General features: G+C 43.2%; 1 protein-coding gene across 1 annotated transcript in view; it reads right to left on the bottom strand.

The window, feature by feature from the left end:
• Positions 1-22653, bottom strand: part of BTBD1 (BTB domain containing 1) — a 38170-nt gene extending 15517 nt beyond the window's left edge. Inside the window, exons 1-4 of the mRNA XM_014842643.3 lie at positions 22164-22653; positions 12198-12354; positions 6817-6922; positions 395-592 (exon numbers count right to left, since the gene is read on the bottom strand). Of these exons, the coding sequence (XP_014698129.2) occupies positions 395-592; positions 6817-6922; positions 12198-12354; positions 22164-22558 (856 nt within the window). The 5' untranslated portion in view covers positions 22559-22653. The remainder of the gene's footprint in view (positions 1-394; positions 593-6816; positions 6923-12197; positions 12355-22163) is intronic.
• Positions 22654-23152: the final 499 nt, after the last annotated feature.

Genomic DNA, 23152 nt, shown 5'->3' with positions numbered 1-23152 from the left:
AACCAGGTCTGTCTGATTTTAAATCAGAAGCACCAACTCTGAGAACCGGAAACATCTGTCATTACAACCTTAGGCAAGGCACTTAACCTCTCTCGGGTTCAGTCCTCTAACCTACAAAATACATAACTTTTATGTATTTATAATATATGACATTTCAAAAATATAAAATATATATATTTTTTAAATGTATAACACATATAACCTATAATATTATCTTGAGGGGCTATTTGGAGAATTAAACCAAATTACAGACACAAACACCCTTCATGTATCACGGGATTAGAAGAACGACTAGTACTCAACAAACAGCTTCTTTCCTTCTCTCGCACGGGGAGACTGACCGCCTGCCCATTAAAACAGTTCCACATGCATTCTGGTCAAGTCACAGCCATACCTGCTGCAAACTCCTCTATGGTCATCAGTGGGAACCGGATCAAGGACAGTGCTTTTCCTAGAACTTTCTGTTTGTTTCCAAAAGTCACCGGCAATTGTTGTCTTTGACATTCCGCTTCTGCCCATCGTACCACAGCTCCAAAAAGTCGACTTTCTCTAATACTAAGTGTGTCTCTTTCTAGAACTGCACAGAGTGTGTCTATAGGTAAAACGCAAAAATAAATCAAATTAGGAATATTTTGCTCTTTAACAAAACAATACTGAAAAACATGCTTACATATATTAAGTTTTTAAATCTCAATAAAAGGTTCAATACTTAAAACTATAGACTATAATTAAAAATATCAAAGAATTAATATTTTTCTTTATTGCAAAATTTTTTTTGCAAAAATACTGCAGTTTTCTTTAAAAAATTACTATGAAGTTAACGTTCAACCTATTACTTACCATACATGGAAGCTTAGATATATTTTATATATTCATGCAATTTATCAAGCAAACTCAAATATCCAGAACAAGATTAATAATAAGTCAAAGAAAAAGCCTCCAATTAGTAACATACATAAATTCATAAAGTCTACAGAATACAACTCATTCACTCATTCAGCAAATATTTCTCACGAAGCACTCACTATGTGCCAGGCACTGTTGCAAACACTGAGGATTGATCATGGAACAGAAAGTAAAAAATCCCTTGCCTTCAGGGAGCTTACATTCTAATGGGGGGGGGGAACAGATTAAATAAACTTAAGTAAACTGTAGTATGTTAGGTGATAAATCTAGGAAAAAATAGCAGGCTAGGGGGATCAGAAGTGCAGTTTAAAACAGGATGGTTTGGGGGCCAGACCGGTGGCATAATGGTTAAGTTTGCTCACTCTGCTTTGGCAGCTTGTGTTCACAGGTTCGGATCCCGGGCATGGACCTAGTGCCTCTTGTGGGCAGCCACGCTGTGGCAGCATCCCACATAAAATAGAGGACGACTGACACAGATGTTAGCTCAGGGCCAATCTTCCTCACAAAAAAAATAATAATAATAAAATAGGATAGTTTGGGTAGGCCTCAGGCGAGCTAAGACTTGAAGGAGGTGAGGGGGAATAAGACAAACAGACACCTAAAGAGAAGGAGCATTCCAGGACTGCCAGTGTGGAGGCGCTCACGTGAAAGTGTGCCTGGCCTATCTGAGCAGCAGCCAGGAGGCCAGTGGGAATAGAGCGGAGGGGCAAGGGGGAAAAGTAGGAGGCGATGGGGCCCGAAACATGGGGGAAATGGGGTACAGTGCTGAAGCACCCTGTAGATGGTTCTGCTTTTACTGAGTGAAAGGGGAAGCCCTGGAAGGCTGTGAGCTGGGACACTTTATGTTCTACAAGGATCACCCTGGCAGCTGTGTTGAGACGAAATGAGTGGAGACAAGAGTGGGAGCAAGATCAGTTAGGAGTTCTTGCACTGAGCCAGCTCAGAGGTGACAGTGGCCCGGACCAGGAGCCGGTGGTAGAAAATGAGCAGATTTAGGATATATTCTGAAGAAGACTCAATGAGATTTCCTAACAGACTGGACACAGGTGGCAACAGTGGGAGTCAAGGATTATTCCAAAGTTGATAGTCTAAGCAATGGGGGGATGCGGTGGCATCATCAACCGAGATGAGGAGGAACAGGTTCGGGGAGGGGGCGGTTAGGGGAGATCTCAAGCCTAATTTTGGACATAAGAAGTTTGAAATCCCCATCTGACACCCAAGTATAAGTGTCATGCCTGCACCTCAGGCCCTCACTCAGAAACCTTTCCCTCTTATCACAGGCAAAATTAAAATAAGCCAGTTATTTTTAAGCTACAGGAGATCAGAAGCAGTAAGCTCAGAGAAAGAGGCTTTTTTAGAGGCCAACATACTAAAATGAAATAATAGGCTGAAATCTAACAGGGACAGAGAAGAGAGGAAATTTGTGAAAAGGAGACATAAGAACTTGAAAAGCACCACAGTCAAGAGTCTTTTATGCAAAGAGAAAGATATTAAAAACAACAACAAGAAACAACACTAGAGAGGCCTGCGGCTTCACTGTGCAATAACTGATACTCATGGTAACGGGCACCAATAATCACAAGCAGCCTCAACTATAGCCGATACACATCGCTTAACAAAGGCAGGTGAAGTAAAATATGTTTTAGATCTCTTTCTCAAACGGCTAAAATAAATACCTTGGTTCTAAAAAAAGATGGTTCTAGAGGTACAGGAAAATTACACACATGAACCGGCCCTGTGGCTGAGTGGTTAAGTGCACATATTCCGCTTTGGCGGCCTAGGGTTTCACTGGTTTGAATCCTGGGTGCAGACATGGCACCGCTCGTCAGGCCATGTTGAGGCAGCATCCCACATGCCACAGCTAGAAGGATCCACAACTAAAATATATACAACTAGGTACTGGGGGGATTTGGGGAGAAAAAAAACTTCAAAAAAAAAAAAAGAAAATTACACACATGAAATCTTCCTTTCTAAAAAAAACCTTGATAAAATAGGCAAATAGGCAGTATCATAAAATACCTAACAGTTATACTTCAAATTTAATTTAATTTAAATAAAAAGGAGGATGGCATACTTATATATAGCAGCAATCAATGAAAACATTAAATATGATTAAATTACCCAGAAATACACATCTAAGAAAAATTTATTTTAAAAACATTCTACTCTGCAATGGCCCACACATTCATACTAGAAGCAAATATTGGTCAATATCAAACATAGCTATGAGTCCAGCAAAGATAGCACGGTCCCCAGAACACAGCAGGGGGTCAACAATACGTTAAAAATGAACAGGTTAAACATAATTGAAAAAGAAAATCAGCTTTTTTTCCTTCTCTTGTAGCTGAAGAGACAAGTATAAACTAAGGCTCCACGAAGCCTCTTCCCAAGTTAATGAACGTGAACCACGATCCCTCAGTACCTGGAGGATTAGGACTACAAAATGACCACAACGTGTACTCACTCAAGGGAAAACAGACGACTTTGGACCTACACGTCTCTACCATGTATGCTAATAACTTCAGGAAACGTCAACACAGAATCTTAAAATAGGACCAAAAAAGGGGCACATCACACTGCCCTTGGCATAATGTGAATTCATTTTGGTCTATCAGTGTGACGTATTATCTTCTTCTTTAGCAAAAAGCTATGAGAGAGAAACAGTGTCTCCCTACTTGCAAACTGGTAAGCACATCCCTCCAGAACACACGTTCCAATCCCAGAGCAGAAAAAGCACCCCCAGAATCTAGGACAGCTGTAAAAAAGCTCCTGAAGCCAGGCCCTTCTTTCTCTCAGCTCCTAGACTTCTCTCTCATTCCCAATTTTTAATAAGTACATTTGAGGCAAACAACTATGGGGTGGAAACAGAGGTCTTCTATTGGCAGATATGTTATGATAAGAAATTATAGCTGAGAGCCTAATAAAGATCATAAAAACAAAAGATTATATTTTATAAAGATCATACTGGATTCTAATATAAAGAACTGTGAGTCAAATCAAATACACAAACATTTATAGGGTATTCCCAGGTTCCCTTGGCCTGCTTAACACCGGAGCTATTTACAAAACAACCCCCAGGAGTAAGTCACCCAGATGAAGGTGGTATTATTTCAACTGAGAGTAGACTGAAGTACAAATGTAGCACTTGAGAACTCCTCAAGGAGAAAGAAATTAAGACTGAACAATGCTTCAAACACCCAGTAACTTAGACATTCAACGGCACATGCTGTCTACTGGGGAAGAACCCAACCCAGTGCCTGCTTTTCAGGATAACGCAAGATGAGCATGAATCCTGCCTAAGGTACCATGCAACAGATAGGCAAACTAGCAATGGGATGTTATCATGACAGAGGAATATACCAAGTGTCATGGAAGAGGGTGGGGTGTCAGTTCTTAAGAAACCAGTCAATGCAGAAGTATAAGTGGAGCCAAGACATTAAGACTGAGTGAAGGTGCTGGCCTGGTGGTGTAGTGGTTAAGTTTCCATGCTCTGCGGCCCGGGGTTTGCCAGTTCGGATCCCAGGCACAGACCTATGCACAGCTTATCAAGCCCTGCTGTGGCAGGCGTCCCACATATAAAGTAGAGGAAGATGTGCACAGGTGTTAGCTCAGGGCCACTCTTCCTCAGCAAAAAGAGAAGGATTGGCAGCAGATGTTAGCTCATGGCCAATCTTTCTCAAAAAAAAAAAAAGAAAAGAAAGACTGAGTGAGAATGAGCCAAGGTGGGAAGGAAAGGCAACATTCTAGACACAGTCAGCCAGTCCAGTTGGTCAACAAATATTAACTGAACACATACTATGTTCTACTCTCTTCGGTGCTAGAGATACAGTGAGAAACTAGACAAAGTCCCTGCCTTTAAAGAGCGACAATCAACATAAACACACAAAGACAAAGAAGAATTTCAGACAGTGACATGCATTATGAGGAGAATAAACCAGAGTAACAAACAGGGACTGTTTAGGAGAACGTGGTGCCTCCTTTAACTAAGTAGGTCTGAGATGTCTCTCTCAGGTCTCATCCAGCCTGAGATCTGAATGATTAAAGGAAGAAGCCACACAGGGATTCCGAGAGGAAAGGTGCAATGAGGAGGAACAGTAAATACAAAGGCTGAAAACAGAAATAACCCTGGCCAGTGCATACCCAACAGTGGATGAGGGGGAGAATGGCAGGAGATAGGGTCAGATGCAGACAGGTTGGTGGCAACTGCCAGCTGTTTACAAAAAACCTGTTCTCTCTTCTTCTTGAGATGTGACTAGTCCACATCTCCTAGCCTCCTCCAAAGTTTGGTGGGATCACGTGACTGAATTCTGGACAATGAAATAAGAGCCAAAATGAGGGTGCCACTTCAAGGTCAAAGCTTTTAACATGTGGGTGTTTTTCCTGCAAATGTTTTCTCCCGTCTACCACCGAGACACAGATAGTAACTAGGCCCTAGTGAATGGCAGAACCACAAGATGGAAGACAGCTCCTTGCTGGCCAGTAACAGTCTTGGGACTGTTACATGAGTGTGAAACAAACTTCTATTGTGCCTGAGCCAGTAGCATTTTTGGGTTTATTCATGCAAACGTGTTGAGCGTGCATTTTTGGGGTCTATTTGTTATCACAGCCAAGCCTGGCCTACCCTCACTAATACAAGGCCTGGTCATGTAGGGTCTTTTAAGCTTTGTAAGGAATTTGAATTTTATTCCAACTGCAGTGGGAACACACTGGAATTAAGGAGGTGATACCATATGATTTAGGATGTAAATCTGCTGCTGTGTAGAGAATGGACTGTATGGGTGGAAACAAGGAGACAACAGGGCACCACAGAGGTTATCCAGGTGAAAGAGAAGAGTGGCTTAGACTAGCTGGCAGTAGTGGACATGGTAAGAAACGGTCAGATTCAGAATGCGTTTTGAAAGTACAGCCGGGAGCACTTGCTGATAAACTGCATATGGGGTATGAAAGAATGAAAATAATTACGAATAACTTCTAGGTTTTTGGCTTGAGAAATCAGATGCATGCTGGTGTCATTGAGAGTGAAAAAAATTGGAAAGAAACAGAAAAAACTTGACAGGGAGTGGGGGAATCAACGGCTCCCTGTTAGCTGTGTTGTCTGAAGTGCCTAAAAAATCTCCCAATGAAGATGTTAAGTAAATGGCTGGGGATCTAAGTTTGGAGCCCAGAAGAGGACAGGGTTGAGGATCTACATTTTGGCTTCCTCACAATGAAGATAATATTTAAAGCCATAGGCCTGGATCAGCTTGCTCTACTCTCCTACAAGACAAAATTCAAACGCCTTCCCGTCATTAGACGGTCCTCCACAGCCTGGCTCTGACCTGCCTCACAGCTCCCTTCCTTCACATACCCTCTTCATGCAGTTCCACTTCCCTCTTCGTTATTCAAATACTATCCCTTCTTTGAGCCCATGTCAGCACCTCTTCTGTCAAGATTTTCCTGACACTACTCCCATTTGAGGGAATCTCTCCACGCTACGGATTTCCAAGGTAATTATCTTCTATGCATCTAGTTCAGAAAAGGCAAAAATCACATTTGCCCTATGCCGTGTCTTCCATTAGGTCTTAAATCTTAACTTTTACATATTTGCTCCTTGATTCTCCAATTAGATGATAGTTTCCTTAAGAAAAATCACATTTTACTCTTTGTATTTCTAGACGGACCCTAGTGTAAAGTCATGCATATGGCGAGCATTCAAAGAATATTTATTTGATTTAATATCTTTTAAAAGGCAATGATGTAGTTAAGACTTTCAGGAATATTTCACCAAAACAAAGAAAGCAAAACTCTTAAAGAAGCAGACTTAAAACATTTGGAAAAAACACTAATTTAAAAAGTTTGTCCACCAAGAAGGCTGACTAGTAAGGCATTACTGTACTTAAAGGGCAAAATTTCAATTCATAGTGAACTTACCTATATCAATGTCAGTAAACCCTTCTGCACTTATTGCATCCATCGTGCTTTTGTCTATTGTGTCTAGACAAAGGCTGGCAAGCTGAGGTTCATCAAATAATCGAGCCTAAACATAAAAAGATAGTTATTCTATTTTCATAGTTATTTTACCTTCAGGCTGTACATATTCAAAGTCAATACTGTAAAGAGTTATAATTACAAATTACATAAAAACACTTACTTAAAATACAACTATAACGTCTATATATTCTTAAAAATTTTCATTCCACAATCAGAAACGAAAAGCCAGAAAAGCACAAATGCTCTGCTGAGATAACAACAAATTCGCAGCACCACTAACAACCCTGTTATTTCTATTTTCATATGCTTATATACACAGTCATGCACTGCATACTGACGTTTCGGTCAATGACGGACCGCATATATGACGGTGGACCCACAAGATCAGTAGCATATAGCAGACTACACCATCTAGGTTTTTTTTTTTTTTAAGATTTTATTTTTTTTCCTTTTTCTCCCCAAAGCCCCCCAGTACATAGTTGTATATTCTTCGTTGTGGGTCCTTTTAGTTGTGGCATGTGGGAGGCTGCCTCAGCGTGGTTCGATGAGCAGTGCCATGTCCACACCCAGGATTCGAACCAACGAAACACTGGGCTGCCTGCAGCGGAGCACGCGAACTTAACCACTTGGCCACAGGGCCAGCCCCTACACCATCTAGGTTTGTGTAAGTGCACTCTATGATGTTCACATAATGACGCAATCGCCTAACGATGCATTTCTCAGAACATATCCCCATCATTAAGCGACACATCACTGTACATTGTCTAGTTTCTTACACATTACTTATTTTGATCCTAAGGAACACTCTAGGTTAGATAAGGCAGACATTATCATCCCATTTTCCACATGAAGAAACAGAGGCTCAGAGAGGGGTACTGATTTACCTAATATCATCTAGCTAGTTATGCTGCAAAGCCAGTACTTAAAGTCAAGTCTTATGATCTTTTCACTAAACGATAATATCAGTTGTCAAGCATACCAGGACAAACAGATCAGGGTTTTTTTTCCATTTCCTGTTTTGATTGGGGGAGAGAATGAAGCAAAAGAATTTTAGAGCATGAAAGCTCTGGGAACCTAAGCAAAAACTAGGTCTAACAACAGAAGAGCAAATAAATTCACACAATGGAATATTACACAACAATGAGAATGAACGACCTACAACTACACACAACGATATGGATGAATCCCACAATGACAAGCAAAAGCAGCCACAGGAGGTATCGAGCAAGAGAGTATATACTGCACGATTTTAGCAAAGCTTATGTAGGCCTTCAGAAGTCAGAAGTTGAAGTTGAGCTTATAATATGTGCTTTATCAGGCTGCATATTATAATTCAAAAAAAACAAGTTTAAAAGCCAAGGGGTCGGGGGAGGAAGAGACTGGAATCCAAACTCAAATGAGATTTTAGAAAACCATCTCCACTGAAAAAGGAGACACGATGACAGGTCTGCCAATGACCAGTCTTTCATTCTGGCCCAGGGTCAGCTCTGTTTACATTTAACAGCAGGGACAAACACGAAATGCACAGAGGTACTCATGCTGGGTCATGCAGAAACCTGCTGAGAATATCGCCAATTAGCCATACCATAAACGACACCATTATTTGGCATGGCTGATGACTCTTCATTTAATCTTAGAGTAAAATTCACTTTCAAAGGATTTAGTAACTCAGATGCTACTGAACAAACGATAAACATCCCTAACCTAAACAGTTACCATGTATTTTATGGGGGAGAGAGGACAGCATTAAACACACTGGCTTAAATTTAAAACATATATATATTATATATGATATATAATTATATTTACTGTATAAAAGTATATATTTTTAAATTAGTAGAACGTTTCTTAAAATTATAGAATAAATACATTTGAAATGCTCTTCTTCGATTATATACTGAGCTTGTTTATATTAATTTGCTTAGTCAAATTTTTAGTAAACTTTAGCTCTAAATAATATAAAATCTGTATTAATATTAACTCATGCAATTCTCCCTTATAAACTTTTTTATTTAGAAATAATTTCAAATTTACAGAAAAGTTGGAAGTAAAAAGAATACCCATATACCCTTTAGCCATATTTACCCATCTAAATGTTATCTAACATTTTGCCTGATTTGTCTTATCATTTGCTCTCTGTGTGTGCGTGTATACACATCTAATGTATACATGCATATATAAATAGGATAATAACGTCTGCCTTATTTAACCTAGAGGTTTTATTAAGGATCAAGATAAGCAGCGTATAAGAAAACAGGCAAGAATATGTGTGTGTGTGGCACGTGCACACGCACGCATATATTGAGGCGCGCCCTGAGCCATGGAGAACAAAGTACAGGTGTCGGAGCCCCTGCCCTTAAACACTTCTGTGTCTATCTCCTAAGAATAAGGACGTTCTCTTATATAACCACAGTGATTAACTTTGGTGAAGAACGCCACAATACTTTTATCTAATCTGTCTGTATTTCAGTTTTCTCAGTTGACCCAATAATGTTTTTTGTAACACTTTTTCTTCTAGCATGGGATCTAGTCTAGGATCATAGTTAACGTACTTTTAAAATATGAAAAATAGTACATTTTTAACAAGTGAAATTCTAGTATCAACAGATATTTTAATGGCCAACTATATTTTTAGTGTTCATACAAAAATTGATCTTTCACTCTAGGAAAAACAATTTTTTGTAAAAATTATTCTATTCAGAGTAGCAATGTTTCAGTCACTCAGATTACACAGGCAATATCAAGTTTCCTATGGAATCTATTGTTGCTACTTAAAGTAAAATAGATTTTCTCCAAATTTAGTTTGAGTCTAGCATTATCTCTGATAAAATATCACTATGATTGTATCACTTCATAAAAAATGTTTTTCAGGGCCAGCCCTGTGGCATAGTGGTTAAGTTTGGCATGCTCCGCATCAGTGGCCCAGGTTTGCAGGTTTGGATCCTGGCACAGACCTACATCACTTGTCAGTCGTGCTGTGGCAGTGACCCACATCTAAAGTGGAGGAAGACTGGCACAGATGTTAGCTCAGGGCTAATGTTCCTCAAGCAAAAAAAAGAGGAAGATTGGCACAGGTGTTAGCTCAGGGGTAATCTTCCTCAGCAAAAAAAAAAAAAAAAAGAGAGAGAGAAAAGAAAAAAAGAGTTTCCCCCCTATAAATCATGCTGGTACAAGATACTGACTCTGTTTTACAGTGAAGCCGGCATAGGTCCTTTCAAGTAAATGAACTGGCTCAGTTCAAATGAGCTACTTGACAGGAAGAAGAAGCTCACAAGACAATTTGTGGGCTAATTCACCTGATCCTATCAACGAAAAATGTGGAATAAAATTGGGTTCTCAGACACACAAGGCCCTGAAAAGTTCCTTTTCCCTCACAGTGACATCTGCTAAGCCTTGCTATTCAAAGTGTGGTCCAGAAGCACCAGCATCATCTGAGAGCCTGTGAGAGACGCAGACTCTCAGATCCTCCTTGGACCTACTGAACTAGAAAGTGTATTTTAATTGTCGAAGTTTAATTTATTGGTTTCTGAATTTTATGACTGAACTTTTTCTATAAAAGTAGTTAAGTGATCCTCTCTACACACAATAAAACCCCTTGGACAGTAAGGAATCTTAATAATATCAACTTCTTTATTAGGTTTTCATCACAAATTCAAAAGAGGAAAAAAAAGCAGGGAGCTATCGCATATTACTGATATGACCCTGGTCAGGTTATTTCACCTCTCTGTGCCTCAATTTCCTTATCTATAAAATGGGGATAATAAGAAAACCTTTACCACAACACCTACACCTCCTAAAGTTATTGTGGTGATTAAAGGAATTAATGCATACAAAACACTGAGAAGGCGCCTGGCACACAGTAATCACTCAATACATTTTGCTATTATCATCATCAATATCATCACACCTTAAGAACTCTTGGTTTAAAGTTGAGACCTTAGTTTTACCACTTGCTGTCTAATGTTATATATTTACCTCTCTAAGCTTCCATTTCTTCACCTGTAAAATGGGGATAAGAGTAAACAATACCTCAGAGCTGTAGTGAGGAGAAAATGTGATAACACGTAAAAAGACCAGCTCAGTGTCTGGCATCCCACATATACAGACACGGAGTTCTGTGATTATGTCCAAGAAAAGGTGACACCAGCATGTTCCTTCTTCTGTAACTACAAATACTTGATGACAGAAGACTTAAAAAAAACCCAAATGGTGCCATCAGACATTTTCTATGACAGAATGAATGCAGAACTGGGAAACACAGCCCTGGGCTCTGGCCCCACCTAGCCTGTTAATGAGATTTTGGGCAGGTGGCTAATTAGCCCAGGTTTTAGTTTTTCTATCTGGAAGACGAGAGGGTTGAGCTAGGGAACACCCATGATTATTTCTAGTACTAATATTTAATAGGATTACTTATTATCAGCTTAGAATTTTTCCCCCTCATTTGAACTTGCTTACCTCTATAAAAACCCTATCTCCAAATAAGGTCACATCCTGAGGTACCGGGGACTAGGATTTCAACACATGGACTCTGGGGAACACAATTCAATCCATAACATGTGGCTAGAGGCTAGCTTGGAAATTTTTAAACAACTTGTACAAGGGTATTATAACATCGTCTAAAAAGAAAAACAGCAATATACTTGAATCTAAAGTGTAAAGCTCAGATTAAAGGCCTTTAACAAATGCTAAATAGTGTACGTTAAGGGCTGGTTACTGGTTCCATAGGTGTGTTCAGTTGGTGAAAATTCATCAGACTGTACACTTAGGATACGTGCACTTTTCTGTATGCACACTGCACTCAGTGAAAACTCTGAATGTCAGAGACAGAATACTTCCCATAACCCTAAATTCTCAATCCTCCAGGAGCAGGTGAGCAAGCTCACAAACACAAGTCCAAAGGTAAATCTTAGAACCTTTCTGGACTCGAAATACTCAACCTTGACTTCAGATCCAACACCAAAAACTGACAACACAGATGTCCAGAAAACCTCCTGCTTTCGCACCTCAGTCATGAGGTAATGACACGAGATCCTAATGCCATCTCCAATCCTAAATAGCTACAGAACTGTGAGTCCTAACACCCCACTCACATAAGGATTTGGTCTCTCTACCTGGATGATACTGTATTAACTCTAACCTGCTTTTCTATTCCAAAATCACATGAACTGTATATGGTCCCCTGAATGGTATTATAAGAATAATTACATATACTTTAAAATAATGATCTAGAACTAATTCTCCAGGAAACACTAAACATTCATATATAGTTAAACTCAATTCTTAAAGCTACAGTGATATATACCTTAGCTACATTTACTTACCTGAGTGAGTAACATAAAGGCATTATCTGCCCTAAGATGTTTCGTGAGAAATTCCACACAATGTGCTTCCAAGGCTGGGACTGCATACTTCTTAGCAGTATAAAGAGTGGTCATCACTGTTTCTGGGCCGATCTGAACTTCATCTGAATATAGAAATCTGGAAAGCAATTAGAAATTGCAAAGGTGGTCAGTAATTTTTTTTTTTTTTTAAGATTGGCACCTGAGCCAACATCTGTTGCCAATCTTTTTTTTCTTCTTCTTCTCCCCAAAGCCCCCGAGTACACAGCTGTAGTACAGGTGTAGGTCTTTCTGGTTGTGCTAATGTGGGATGCCGCCCCAGCATGGCCTGATGAGCGGTGTCATGTCTGAGCCCGGGATCTGAACCAGGGAAACCCTGGGCTGCAGAAGCAGAGTGTGCGAACCCAATCACTCAGCCATGGGGCTGGCCCGGTCAGTAAGGTTTTTGATAGGCAAGTCATCAGAGTTAAACCTCTGAGGAATATTTTAAAAGATAACGAGCAAACTGAAAAATAACCTGAAACGCACATCAGACTTGCAGGGTATTTACACACACATCACCTCATCCTATCTTTGCTCAGTCCCGAGAGGCAGGTGGTCTCCATTTTACAGACAAAACTGAAGATCATGAGACAGACTCGTGTCTCTGAGGCAAATATGCAGAGGTCTTTTAGCCCCCTGCGCAGCTCAGGACGCAGTGGTTCCCTTCTCTCTCCCTCATCAAAGGAGGTTTACTTAAGCAAACCTACAGACGGCTGAAGTTCACATATTTAAATGTCAAAACATTCATTTATTTTCTGATAATGGTGTCTTCTTATTCTGAGAATCTTTTAACCTTTCATTGTTATCCCAGAATTAGCATTATGAGAAAGACTAGAGTACTGGGGCTTTGGAGAATAAACAATTTAACAGTATCTTAAACGACCACGTGTTGCTATGTGCTTTGGGGTATTTAGGTCCAATCTTCTCCCAAAATACTACCAGCCCAATACTGCCTTCCCCCAGTTCGCTGCTTCTAACTGCCAGGTCACTAAGATAATGCAGCTTCACAGAACTACAGATAAAGCAGAGAGTCTCAAGGAGGCCCGGGCAGTTCTTGCTAAACCATCCCAGGGCTTTTACACGCAACTCAGGCCCCCTCTGTGGCTCCTCAGAGACCCTGAAGAGGCCCAAGGGCCTGCTCCTCAGTGGCCCAGTTCTCAACTATACTCAGGACAGCCAAGGGGGCTGGAGAAGTATGTCATTAAGAACGACTATTTCATTTTAGCGATGCCAAAGATATTAGAACATTTATTACACTTACATTTCCAGGGCCCAAGTGGTAAAAGAAGTGTTTAAGAAAATTCATTACCTTCTTTCAGAACATGCCGTTACAGGCAAGTACGCAAGGAAAGTCAGTTCTACTCCGTGTTCTGACCATCCACCTTTCCATTTCCTCCTTTTTTATTCTTGTGGCCTCATCACCACCCAAGATGAAGCCTGAGCCCGTTTCCCGCCCTGACCAAATGCTGGCACTCTCTAAGAAGTATCGCTGTCCTGACAAGGGCCTCAAGTGGAGGCTGCTCATTCTCATCCTCCTCCACATCTCAGGTCCAAATGAAGGCTTGCTGTTTTCCAAGATTACATTGTTTCAAAATACTGTTTCCAAAACCTTTTAGAGATTCCACTCGTGGTCTGCATCACCCTCATAACACTGGCTTAACCTTACATGCCACACTCTGTGAGGGGCCCACGGAATTAAAAATCAAGTAACCCACAGGCCCTTGGTGTCACGGCAAGTGGGACAAATAAAAAGAAAAGAGAGAAAATCAGCATTTGTTGAGTGTCTACCATGTGAGAGATGCCAATTCATTTAACCCTCCCGCGAGGAAGGTAGGTGCTGTTATCTGCGTTTTCAGATGGGGAAACAGGCTGGGGCAACACAGGAGCCGTCTACCACAACACACCCCTGCCGGGTCTGACCGCATCCAGGGCCACAGTGCCACCAGGCCCACCAGGCTCGGCGGAGCTAATGTGTGTGGACTCAAGAGGACAAGGCTTGGGTTTGAGCTGTTCCACCACTTGGCAGCTATGCGACTTTAAACAAGCTATCACCATCCTGTTCCTCTCTGAAAAGTGTTAACAGTATCCACCTCACAATGCTCTGGCTAGGATTAATATAAATTAAAATTCATAAAGTGTTCTGAACAGTGCCTGACAAATAGCCTCAATGTTAGCTATTTATTTTTATATTGCTCCTTTTTTCTATTTTCCTCTGCGTTTTACATTTCCTTGCCATCATCTTCTAGCCCTTTCCTTTTTCTCCTCAGCAAATCATGTTTAAATTTCTAAGAATTCTTGCTTCTTTCTTGATTGATCCCTTTTTTCCTCCACAGCAATGTCTCAGTTTTATGGATGCAAAAATGTTCTCAAGTCTCCAAGATGATATTAACCAGTTTTAAAAGTTTCCTCTGTTCCCTGAATTACCTATTTCCTTGAGGATCGGCTGTTCTTGGTCTTCGTCATTCATGTTCTGATGTTCCTTGCGTCAATGAGTAATGATCGTCTCCAGTTCAGTCTCCTGGTAGCTGGTATGTTTTCTTTGCTGTTGTGTATGTAGGTCTGTTTTCCTAAACCATCTCCAAAATGGAACGGGTGGCTGGGAGCTCTGTGTATGTGGGAGGCTTGCTACCTGGCACTTTGCATTAGACTGGAAATTCAGCCTTTGGGTCAGGGACCCCCCTCAACGCCATTACCCTGAGTCTGTAAGCCATCCCAGCAGCCTCGTTCTCCCCAGGCAGCCTTTCGGTTTCTTTAAAGAGGAGCCTGTCCGTTGTCAGCGGGAGTTAGTCTGCAAGAGCTGGCTAAGGGATGTTCTATAAGCAGGCTTTAAACCAATTCCCATGGTTTTAGCCCTACCTTCTCATCTTCACCCTCCTCACTACCAACTCCCAGCCTAGATCCTTGACGGAATCGGGTCCTGCCAGCAAAGGCAGCCCCAGCTCCACTGCCGTTCCTCATGCTCCGGATTCTGGGCTCCAGATTCATCCACTCCATTTCATCAACATGCTTCCAACCGCTTTGTCCCTTTTCTATGTTGTTGGCTTCCAACCCCTCTCCCTTTCTTCTCTTCTCTGTAATGCAATTATCGTCTTTTGTATTTCTTTATTATCACTTTGAATGGGAGAGAGAGAAGGCTAACATCATGCTCAGTTCCCTTCTTGAACTAGTAATCTATGAAGTTTTTCTTTTAAGGGCAAGGTAGGAAGAGGTCTTTACATCTGCCCTAATTTTTTTTAAAGAAAAAATTACTAGAGTTACAAAATATAGAGCAGAAGTGTGGGGCCTTTATTACCATTTGCCTTTGTATTTGAGGAGATTCAAACTTAAGGAAACAAGTCCCATAAAGCTGAAGTACATGGTTCTCGAAAGCCTATAACTGGGGGCTCCGACAGGGAGATCTGGAAAAGCTTCCTAGACGAATTTCTACCTGAGCTCTAGAAGAGGAAAAGAGGTTGGGAAGAACCACCCAGGAATAGAAAGAACTGTGTTTTTAGACTATCCTATGAGATACCTGGCCCCATTCAAATTGCTTTTACTAAATTACACTTTGGTAATATACCTTTGGCTTATATCAAGGAATATTTTTAAGAAACATCTAATATCTATATCTAAAGACATAGATTGAGGACATTGTTCATTTCAAGAATGCCGTCTTTACGAGCGGACCTCATCAGGAATCTTTTTTCACTGGTCTTGTTATCAGATAGAGTTGTACCTCTCCGAAGAAGCTGGTTTGCTTTCAATCTGATGAACACTATGAACTATAACTGACTCGCCAGGCTTCTCTGTTTGCATTAGCTGCTGAAAAGATTAAAGCGAAATCTGTGGCTTACCTACAGCACGCATTCCTGTACTAGCTTCACCTTGCCTCTGTTTTATTTCTCACCCCTGGGTTTCTTTAAGACATTTTACATTCTTTTTGGAGCAATGCAAGTTAGAGATAAATACTGTACTATAAACAACAAGAAAAGGAACTCTGTGCTTCTCATATATTTTTTTCCCTACATCTTTCCTACAGCACTAGGCACAGTGTGGGCACATGGCTAAAACTTAATAAATACATGTTAACTGACTAGACAACTTAGCAGACATTTCTATGCAAGATTGAGAGGGAAACCATTTTCATTTCTAAGAAGAAAAAAAGCTACTAAAAAAATCCAAGAGTCATCTTGGTTCATATTTTACTTACATGTTTTCTCTACATTCTATTTAGTTATTAAAATTGTTATAATAAAAAATTTAAGTAAGCCAAGGTTTAAAAAATATAATTAAAAATGACACTACCACAATTCTTTGTAATCTAAAGCAAACATTTCAGTTCTGATACGCTACCTCTAAGGACAAGAGCACAGAGAAATGATTAGTGTCAAACTATTCCTGTTTTCTCCCCAAAGATTAATGGTTTTCCAAAAAGACAAAACTTAGGTTACATTTAATCTAATTTAAAAGACTCAAGTGAAAACTGGATTGTAAACTATAAAAATCACAAGATCACGTATTAGAAACTTTGTATCACTTCTGATTCATTCATTTTACTCAAAAACATTTAAGGGACTGTACTTCAGGGACTGTGAAAGGTCCCAGAAATACTAATATGGGAAAGACAGTTCTGCCCATAAAAAGCTTATGGTTTGGCAATGAAATGATTAAAAAGTAATGCCATAATTATAACAGAATGCTACATCAGGCACAGGGTGATAACGAATCTCTAAAATGGCCCGAAAAATCACACCTCCGATTATCCAAGGCCTTACGTAGATTTGTCCCATAATGAATTCGGGCTAGTCCTGTGTGACTCCCTTTAACCAAGAGAACGTGGCAGAAGTGACATTATGCCAGTCTGGGGCCTAAGCTTTGAGGATGCCTGGCAGCTCCTGCTTTTGCGCTCTCAGCAGCCATAAGCTGTTCAAGTCAAGCCACCCTACTGGAAAGATCTGCTGGAGAAGCTACACAGGGAGGGGAAAAGGCTGGGCCACCCCAGAATCTGAGTCTAAGCTCCAGATGACTGCAGCCCCGAGCACGCTCAGACTACGAGTGCACGGGAGACCCGAAGGAGAGGCCCCGGGACACAGCCAGCTGCCCTCAGCCAACCGTGGAAGGTGACAAAACTGCGTGTAAGCTGCTGCGTGTTGGAGTGCTTTGTTCTCCAGCAACAGATACAAAACTTGCCACGAGAGACCAGGTGAGGCAGTGCACACGTCTGCCTGGGGGTGGAATTCAGTGATGATCTACAGAAGAGGGAGAGGCTGGGGTCTGTCTGAAGTATAGGCATTAAGTGTGCAGCTCTTCAAGGCAGAAAGGCTGAGACATACAAAGGCAAGGAGCCTTGGCAGGCAGGTGTGGAAATATGAAAAAGGCCATCAGCAGTGAGGGTTGGGGCACTGAGTAGATGGGGAGGAAGGGGAAGAAACTGAGATCAAATCATAGAGGTCTCGTGTATCTGCTAAGTGTTTAAACCGCACCCTAGAGGCAAAAAGAAGTCACTAAAAGATTCAGGGGAACCATGTGAGAATATCTGGATATTAGAGAGAGTGCTTTGCTAACAGTGTGAAAAATGGACAGAGCTAAGTCTAAAGACAGTGATCTGGTTGAAGAAATGCCAAAAAAAAAACTAAGAGAAGGTGGTAGAATCTTCATGATTAGTCCAAAAAGGATGAGAAACAGGTGGAACAGACTGGAACCAAACTACGGCTTGGAGCCATGGCCATCCAAGTGTATCCCCAAATGACCCACAGAGCAAGAACATTCATGAGCAAGAATATTCATGAGCGAGAATAAACAACTGGGCTTTTTTTTAAGCCTCTCAGTTTTGAGGTGCTTTACAGCATTATTGTGGCAAAAGCTGACTAATACAGCGCATAATAATGAGTGTGCCTGCCTCAAAGACTGTTCTGAAATTTAAGTGAGGTCACGTAGGTGCTGAGGAACAGTAAGAGGCACACAGTAAACATTCCTTAAAAGTTAGATATTTATTTTTGTTTTTTAAAGATTGGTACCTGAGCTAACATCTGTTGCCAACCTTCTTTTTTTTTAGTTCTTCTTCTACCCAAAGCCCCCCAGCACACAGCTGTATATTCCAGTTTTAGGTCAAACGTTAGATATTTTTATCATTGACACGTTCATCTGCATGGGTACTAGACACTCACTTGTGAACGTCCAGCTGCAAACCGGGTTCTGGAGCGGAGCACAAGTCTGGCAGTAAGGCTGAGGGAGTACGGAACGGGTGGGTTAATGGGAGACAGGAAGAAGATGGCTCAAGACAGAAGCCTGGAACAGTTACCCAACGTTTCCCACCAGCCACCACTCCACTTCTCTGTTCCTCTTTGCAACACAACTCCTTGAGCGGATTATTTATACTAGCTGTCTCCAGTTCCTCACCTCCCATCTCCTCCCCAATCTGCTCTAATCCATTTGCTGAAATCACTCTTTCCAGGGTTTTCAATAGTTTTCCATTTTGTCAAACCAACAATCAATTCACAGCGCTCATTTTACCCAACTCTCAGCAGCATTTAACCTAGTTGACAACTCCCTCTTTATCGGGACGCTGTCTTCAACTTGCCTTTCAGGACACCACGCTCCTTGCTTTCCCTCCAATTCCACTGACCGCTGTCTCCCAGTCTCATTCTATGCTCCTCCTCCTCGGCAACATCTCTACATGGTGGAGGACCCGAGGGGCATTCGTGTACCTCCTTTCTCTCCACAATCTACATTCCCTCCCTAGGTAAGCTCATTTGGTCTCATGGTTTAAATACCACTCACTCTTAACTTTCAAATTCATGTTCAGCAAGAGACTCTTCCCTAAGCTCCAGGTTCATATTTCTTTTGTTTTTTAAAGATTTAATTTTTTTCCTTTTTCTCCCCAAAGCCCCCCGGTACATAGTTGTAAATTCTTCATTGTGGGTCCTTCTAGTTGTGGCATGTGGGACGCTGCCTCAGCGTGCTTTGATGAGCAGTGCCATGTCCGCGCCCAGGATTCGAACCAACGAAACACTGGGCCGCCTGCAGCGGAGCGCACGAACTTAACCACTCAGCCATGGGGCCAGCCCCCAGGTTCATATTTCTAACTGTCTACTCATATCCTTCCTTGGACGTCTTGGAAATCTTCTTGGTTCTACCTTTAAACTATATCCAGGATTGGACCACGTCTCATCAAGTCCATCCCTACAACCCTGGTGTAACCCACCACCATCTCTTGCCCGACTACTGCCAAAGCCTCTTAATTCAACTGCCTGCTGCCCATTTTACTCCATCCTCGGCCTCATCTCCAAACAGCTGCCGGAATGAGTTTTCAAAATGTAAATCAGGTCATCTCTCTCCCCTGTGCAGAGCCCTCCACAGGCTTCCCGGCACACACCGGACGACACTCACGGGCCTTCCACAGGCTCGGCAGCCTGCAGGAGCCCAGTCAGCCTACCTTTCTGACCTCATCTTCTCCTTCCGTTCCCCCATCCACTCTGCTCAATACACTGATTTACTCTTGCAGTTCCTCCAAGAGGAGATAGGGCCTTAAACATGCTTCTCCTTGCTTAGAATGCTCCTTCTCTCATGACTTGACCATTTTTCTTCAAAACACTTATCAGTACTTGACATGATATTCTACCTTTGTTTCTCCTCCCTGGACTATAAGCTCCATGAAGGCAGGGACTTTCTCTTGTTCACTGCTGTATCCAACATCTAAAACAGTGACTGGCACAAGGGAGGCACACAGTGTTTCTCAAATGAACAACTGACGAACATCACTGAAAGGTCAGGCAGATAAAAATGGGTAGTTTCTCAAAGTGCTTCAAACTCAAGTTCAAAAGCCTTTGAGTAATGTTAACTAATTCAAGTTGCAGACATAATAAAAGTACCACCAAGCCAATCTGCTTTTTCAACTCAGCAAATATTAACTATGAGACATCTTTTTGTTACACAATAATAGGTAGGCACAGCATCTGTGTTTCACAACCAGCCAATTCCCAAGCTAAAAATCAGTCCAGACATCACTTTCAGAATAGAACAACGACTGGAACCTGAAGGACAAAGGAAATTTCAGGAACTCTAAAATTAATTCACTTATTTTCTATTGACAGGAAAAACTGACTAACAGCTTTGGTGAAAATATGAAATAATCATTTTTCCCTCTACATTCTTATCCTAGCAACCTCAATATTTTTAAAGCAAAAAGCTACCCAACAATATTTTTTATCAGCGGCTCTCAAATTTAGCCGGTTGTCACTATTTAGGGACAGTATTAAAAATGCTCTCAAGGTCGCACCTCCAAACATTACAATATTGAAGGAGGGAGAAAGGGATCAACAAATTCAACAAGCACTCTGGGAAGATTACAATGCAAATAGACCAACAGATCATTTTAAAATACTTCTAGTCTAGAAAATCTAAACAAGCTATAACCAATCCTCCTGGTCAACTTCAAACCAAAAACCAAAATGACCTAGAAACTAGCTTTTGAGTTGTTCCCCCCCCCCCTTTATAAATGTAATTGAACTAAATTACAGACAATAAGGGCATCAAAGAGAAAAGAAGAAAGAAAAAGGCAGCACCATCTTAACACTCCAGCACAACTTCGGTTCACATTTTGGTACATTTCCACTCTTATCTCTAGGTACATGTTTGTTCCGTTTCTTTAATCATGGTGCCCACAGCCTCAAATGCTATTTATTACACACATTTTCCATGTGAATATTATCACCTCGTCATACTTAGTAGCTGCATGACATTCCATCAAACGCCCTAGCATTGTTTACCTAACCATTCCCTCCAGTTGACTACTGTGTCACTACTATAAATAATCCTGCTGTACATATTTTTGTACAGAACATCTTTTCAGTACTTGAATACTTCCTACCTGTGGGAATAAAAAAACCTACGGTGCCAAACTGTTTTACCCCCACCTTTGTCACAGAGGGCTCATCTGATGTCATCCTCCCAAAACTGGAGGGGAGGGGAGTGTTAATAGAAAAGTATTTCGCTTTTAATTTGCACTTCTTTAATTACTAGAGATTAAACATTCTCTGTTAATTAGCTGCATTCTCTCCTTTCCCTAAGATAAGCTATCTATCCTGTCCTTTATCCATCTGTGAACGGGATCCCAGCATTTCTTTTCTACTTGTGTTAACTTTGTATCCAATTTCCTAATGATCTTCCTGATGGAGCCTCTGCAGACTGCCGTCTGTTCCACAGACCCACCTGTTCTGGCCTCAGCACCACCCAAGGCTCGGCCACTAACAACACGTTCTACTCCGGCAGCTAAGGCCATTTGGGGCCAATGACACACAGAGTCCTCGGTGTGAGCGGGCTCCATCACCTCGGGCAAGTCACTTGACTTTTCTGGGCCTCAGTCCCATTTGTAAAATCGTGGAAAACAATGCCTATCCTTCCCCAATCGGACTTTCGCGACGAAAAGCTAACAATGCCAAACTACCAGCTCCCTTCCATTAAATGAAACCAATCAGGAGTCACTCCACTCCCCTCCAACAGTCAAAAAGCAAACCCCACCACCGACGGCGGCACTCGTTTCCAAGCGAATGTGACCTTGCTGCGGAAGCGCGGGGCAGGGCAGCCGCACTCGCTGCTCTGGCATTCCCTTTCCCGGGCCTGACAACTAACACGCCAACGAAAAAGGAACCAGATTATTTATTTGCTTAAAAAAAAAGCCCTCGGTGCTACAAGACTTTTCAACGATCCTCCTCCCCCAACAAAAACCCAGGCAACGGGGCCATCAGGACCACGCGACCCGCACTCCGTCCCTCCCGCCTCTCCGTCCCCGAGGCCCGGGGACAAGCCCCCGCTGGACCGCGCCGAGCGCACGCTGACGGGGCCGCCGCCTCCTCCCGCGGCATCCCCGTCGCAGCCGCCTCCTCCCGCAGCATCCCCGGCGGCGGCGCGGGCCCGGCGCGCGCTCACCTCAGCAGCGCCAGGAAGGCGGCGGGCTCCACGTCGGGCAGCTCGATCTCGGCCGACGTGGTGGCCATGCCGCCGTTGAACATGGCGTCGAAAACAGCGCTGCCGGCCGCCAGCACGAAGCGGTGCGCGGGGATGCGCTGCGGGCCCCCGGCGGCGGCGGCGGCGCCGCGGCCCTTGCCCAGCACGAAGCGCACATCGCTCAGCAGCTCCGAGTTGAAGAGGAAGGCGAAGCGCTCCTTCAGCGACGCCTTGGTGGCCTGCCAGTTGTAGAGCGGCTCGCGCGGCAGCGGCAGCAGGGGCCCCAGGGAGGACGGCGACGGCGGCCCCGCGGCGCCCGCCTCCGCCTCCGCGCCCGCGCCCTGCTCGCCCGCAGCGGTCGGCCCGAGCGACGCCATCCTGCGGCGGCAAGGCGGCTGCCTAAGGAGAGAGCGCCCGCCGCCCGGCCGCCATCGCCGAGGCCGCCCCGAGCCTGGCACCGCCCCCCTGCCTTCCGGGAAAGGCGCTTCCGGGGCCGCGCGCGGCCGCCGGCACCGCCCCACCGAGGCCACGCCCACGCCCCACCAGAGGCCACGCCCCCGATGCTCGAGTGCGCGCCCCCGCCGGGCCGGGAGGCGGAGGCGCGCGCGGCTGCGCGAGCAGGCGTTAGGGGGCCTGCCCGCCGCGTCCTGGGCGCGCGGAGCGCGGCGGAGCCCGAGCTCCAGGAGGAGGAGCTGCTGCGGCCGCGCGCGGCCACTCCCGAGCCCGAGGCGCCTCTGCAGATCTGCGGGCGCCCGAAGCTCCTGCCCTTCCTTCCCTCCCCTCTCTGCCAGCTGCAGCGGCCCCCTCGTGTCCTAAGACTGGTCCCCAGGCCATCCCGCAAGGGGTTTCTCGCCTGGCAGTGGAGAGGGCTGGAGGGCATGATTCCTCACAGCCGACGACCCCAGTGATGTCCAAGTCACCACTGCAGAGGACACTGCTCTGGTGTAGTTTCCGAGGCTGAGCCTGGAACC

This window comes from Equus asinus, chromosome 2 (genome assembly GCF_041296235.1).
Source record: "Equus asinus isolate D_3611 breed Donkey chromosome 2, EquAss-T2T_v2, whole genome shotgun sequence".
NCBI lineage: Eukaryota > Metazoa > Chordata > Mammalia > Perissodactyla > Equidae > Equus > Equus asinus.
This window is presented reverse-complemented; position numbering and strand designations above follow the sequence as displayed.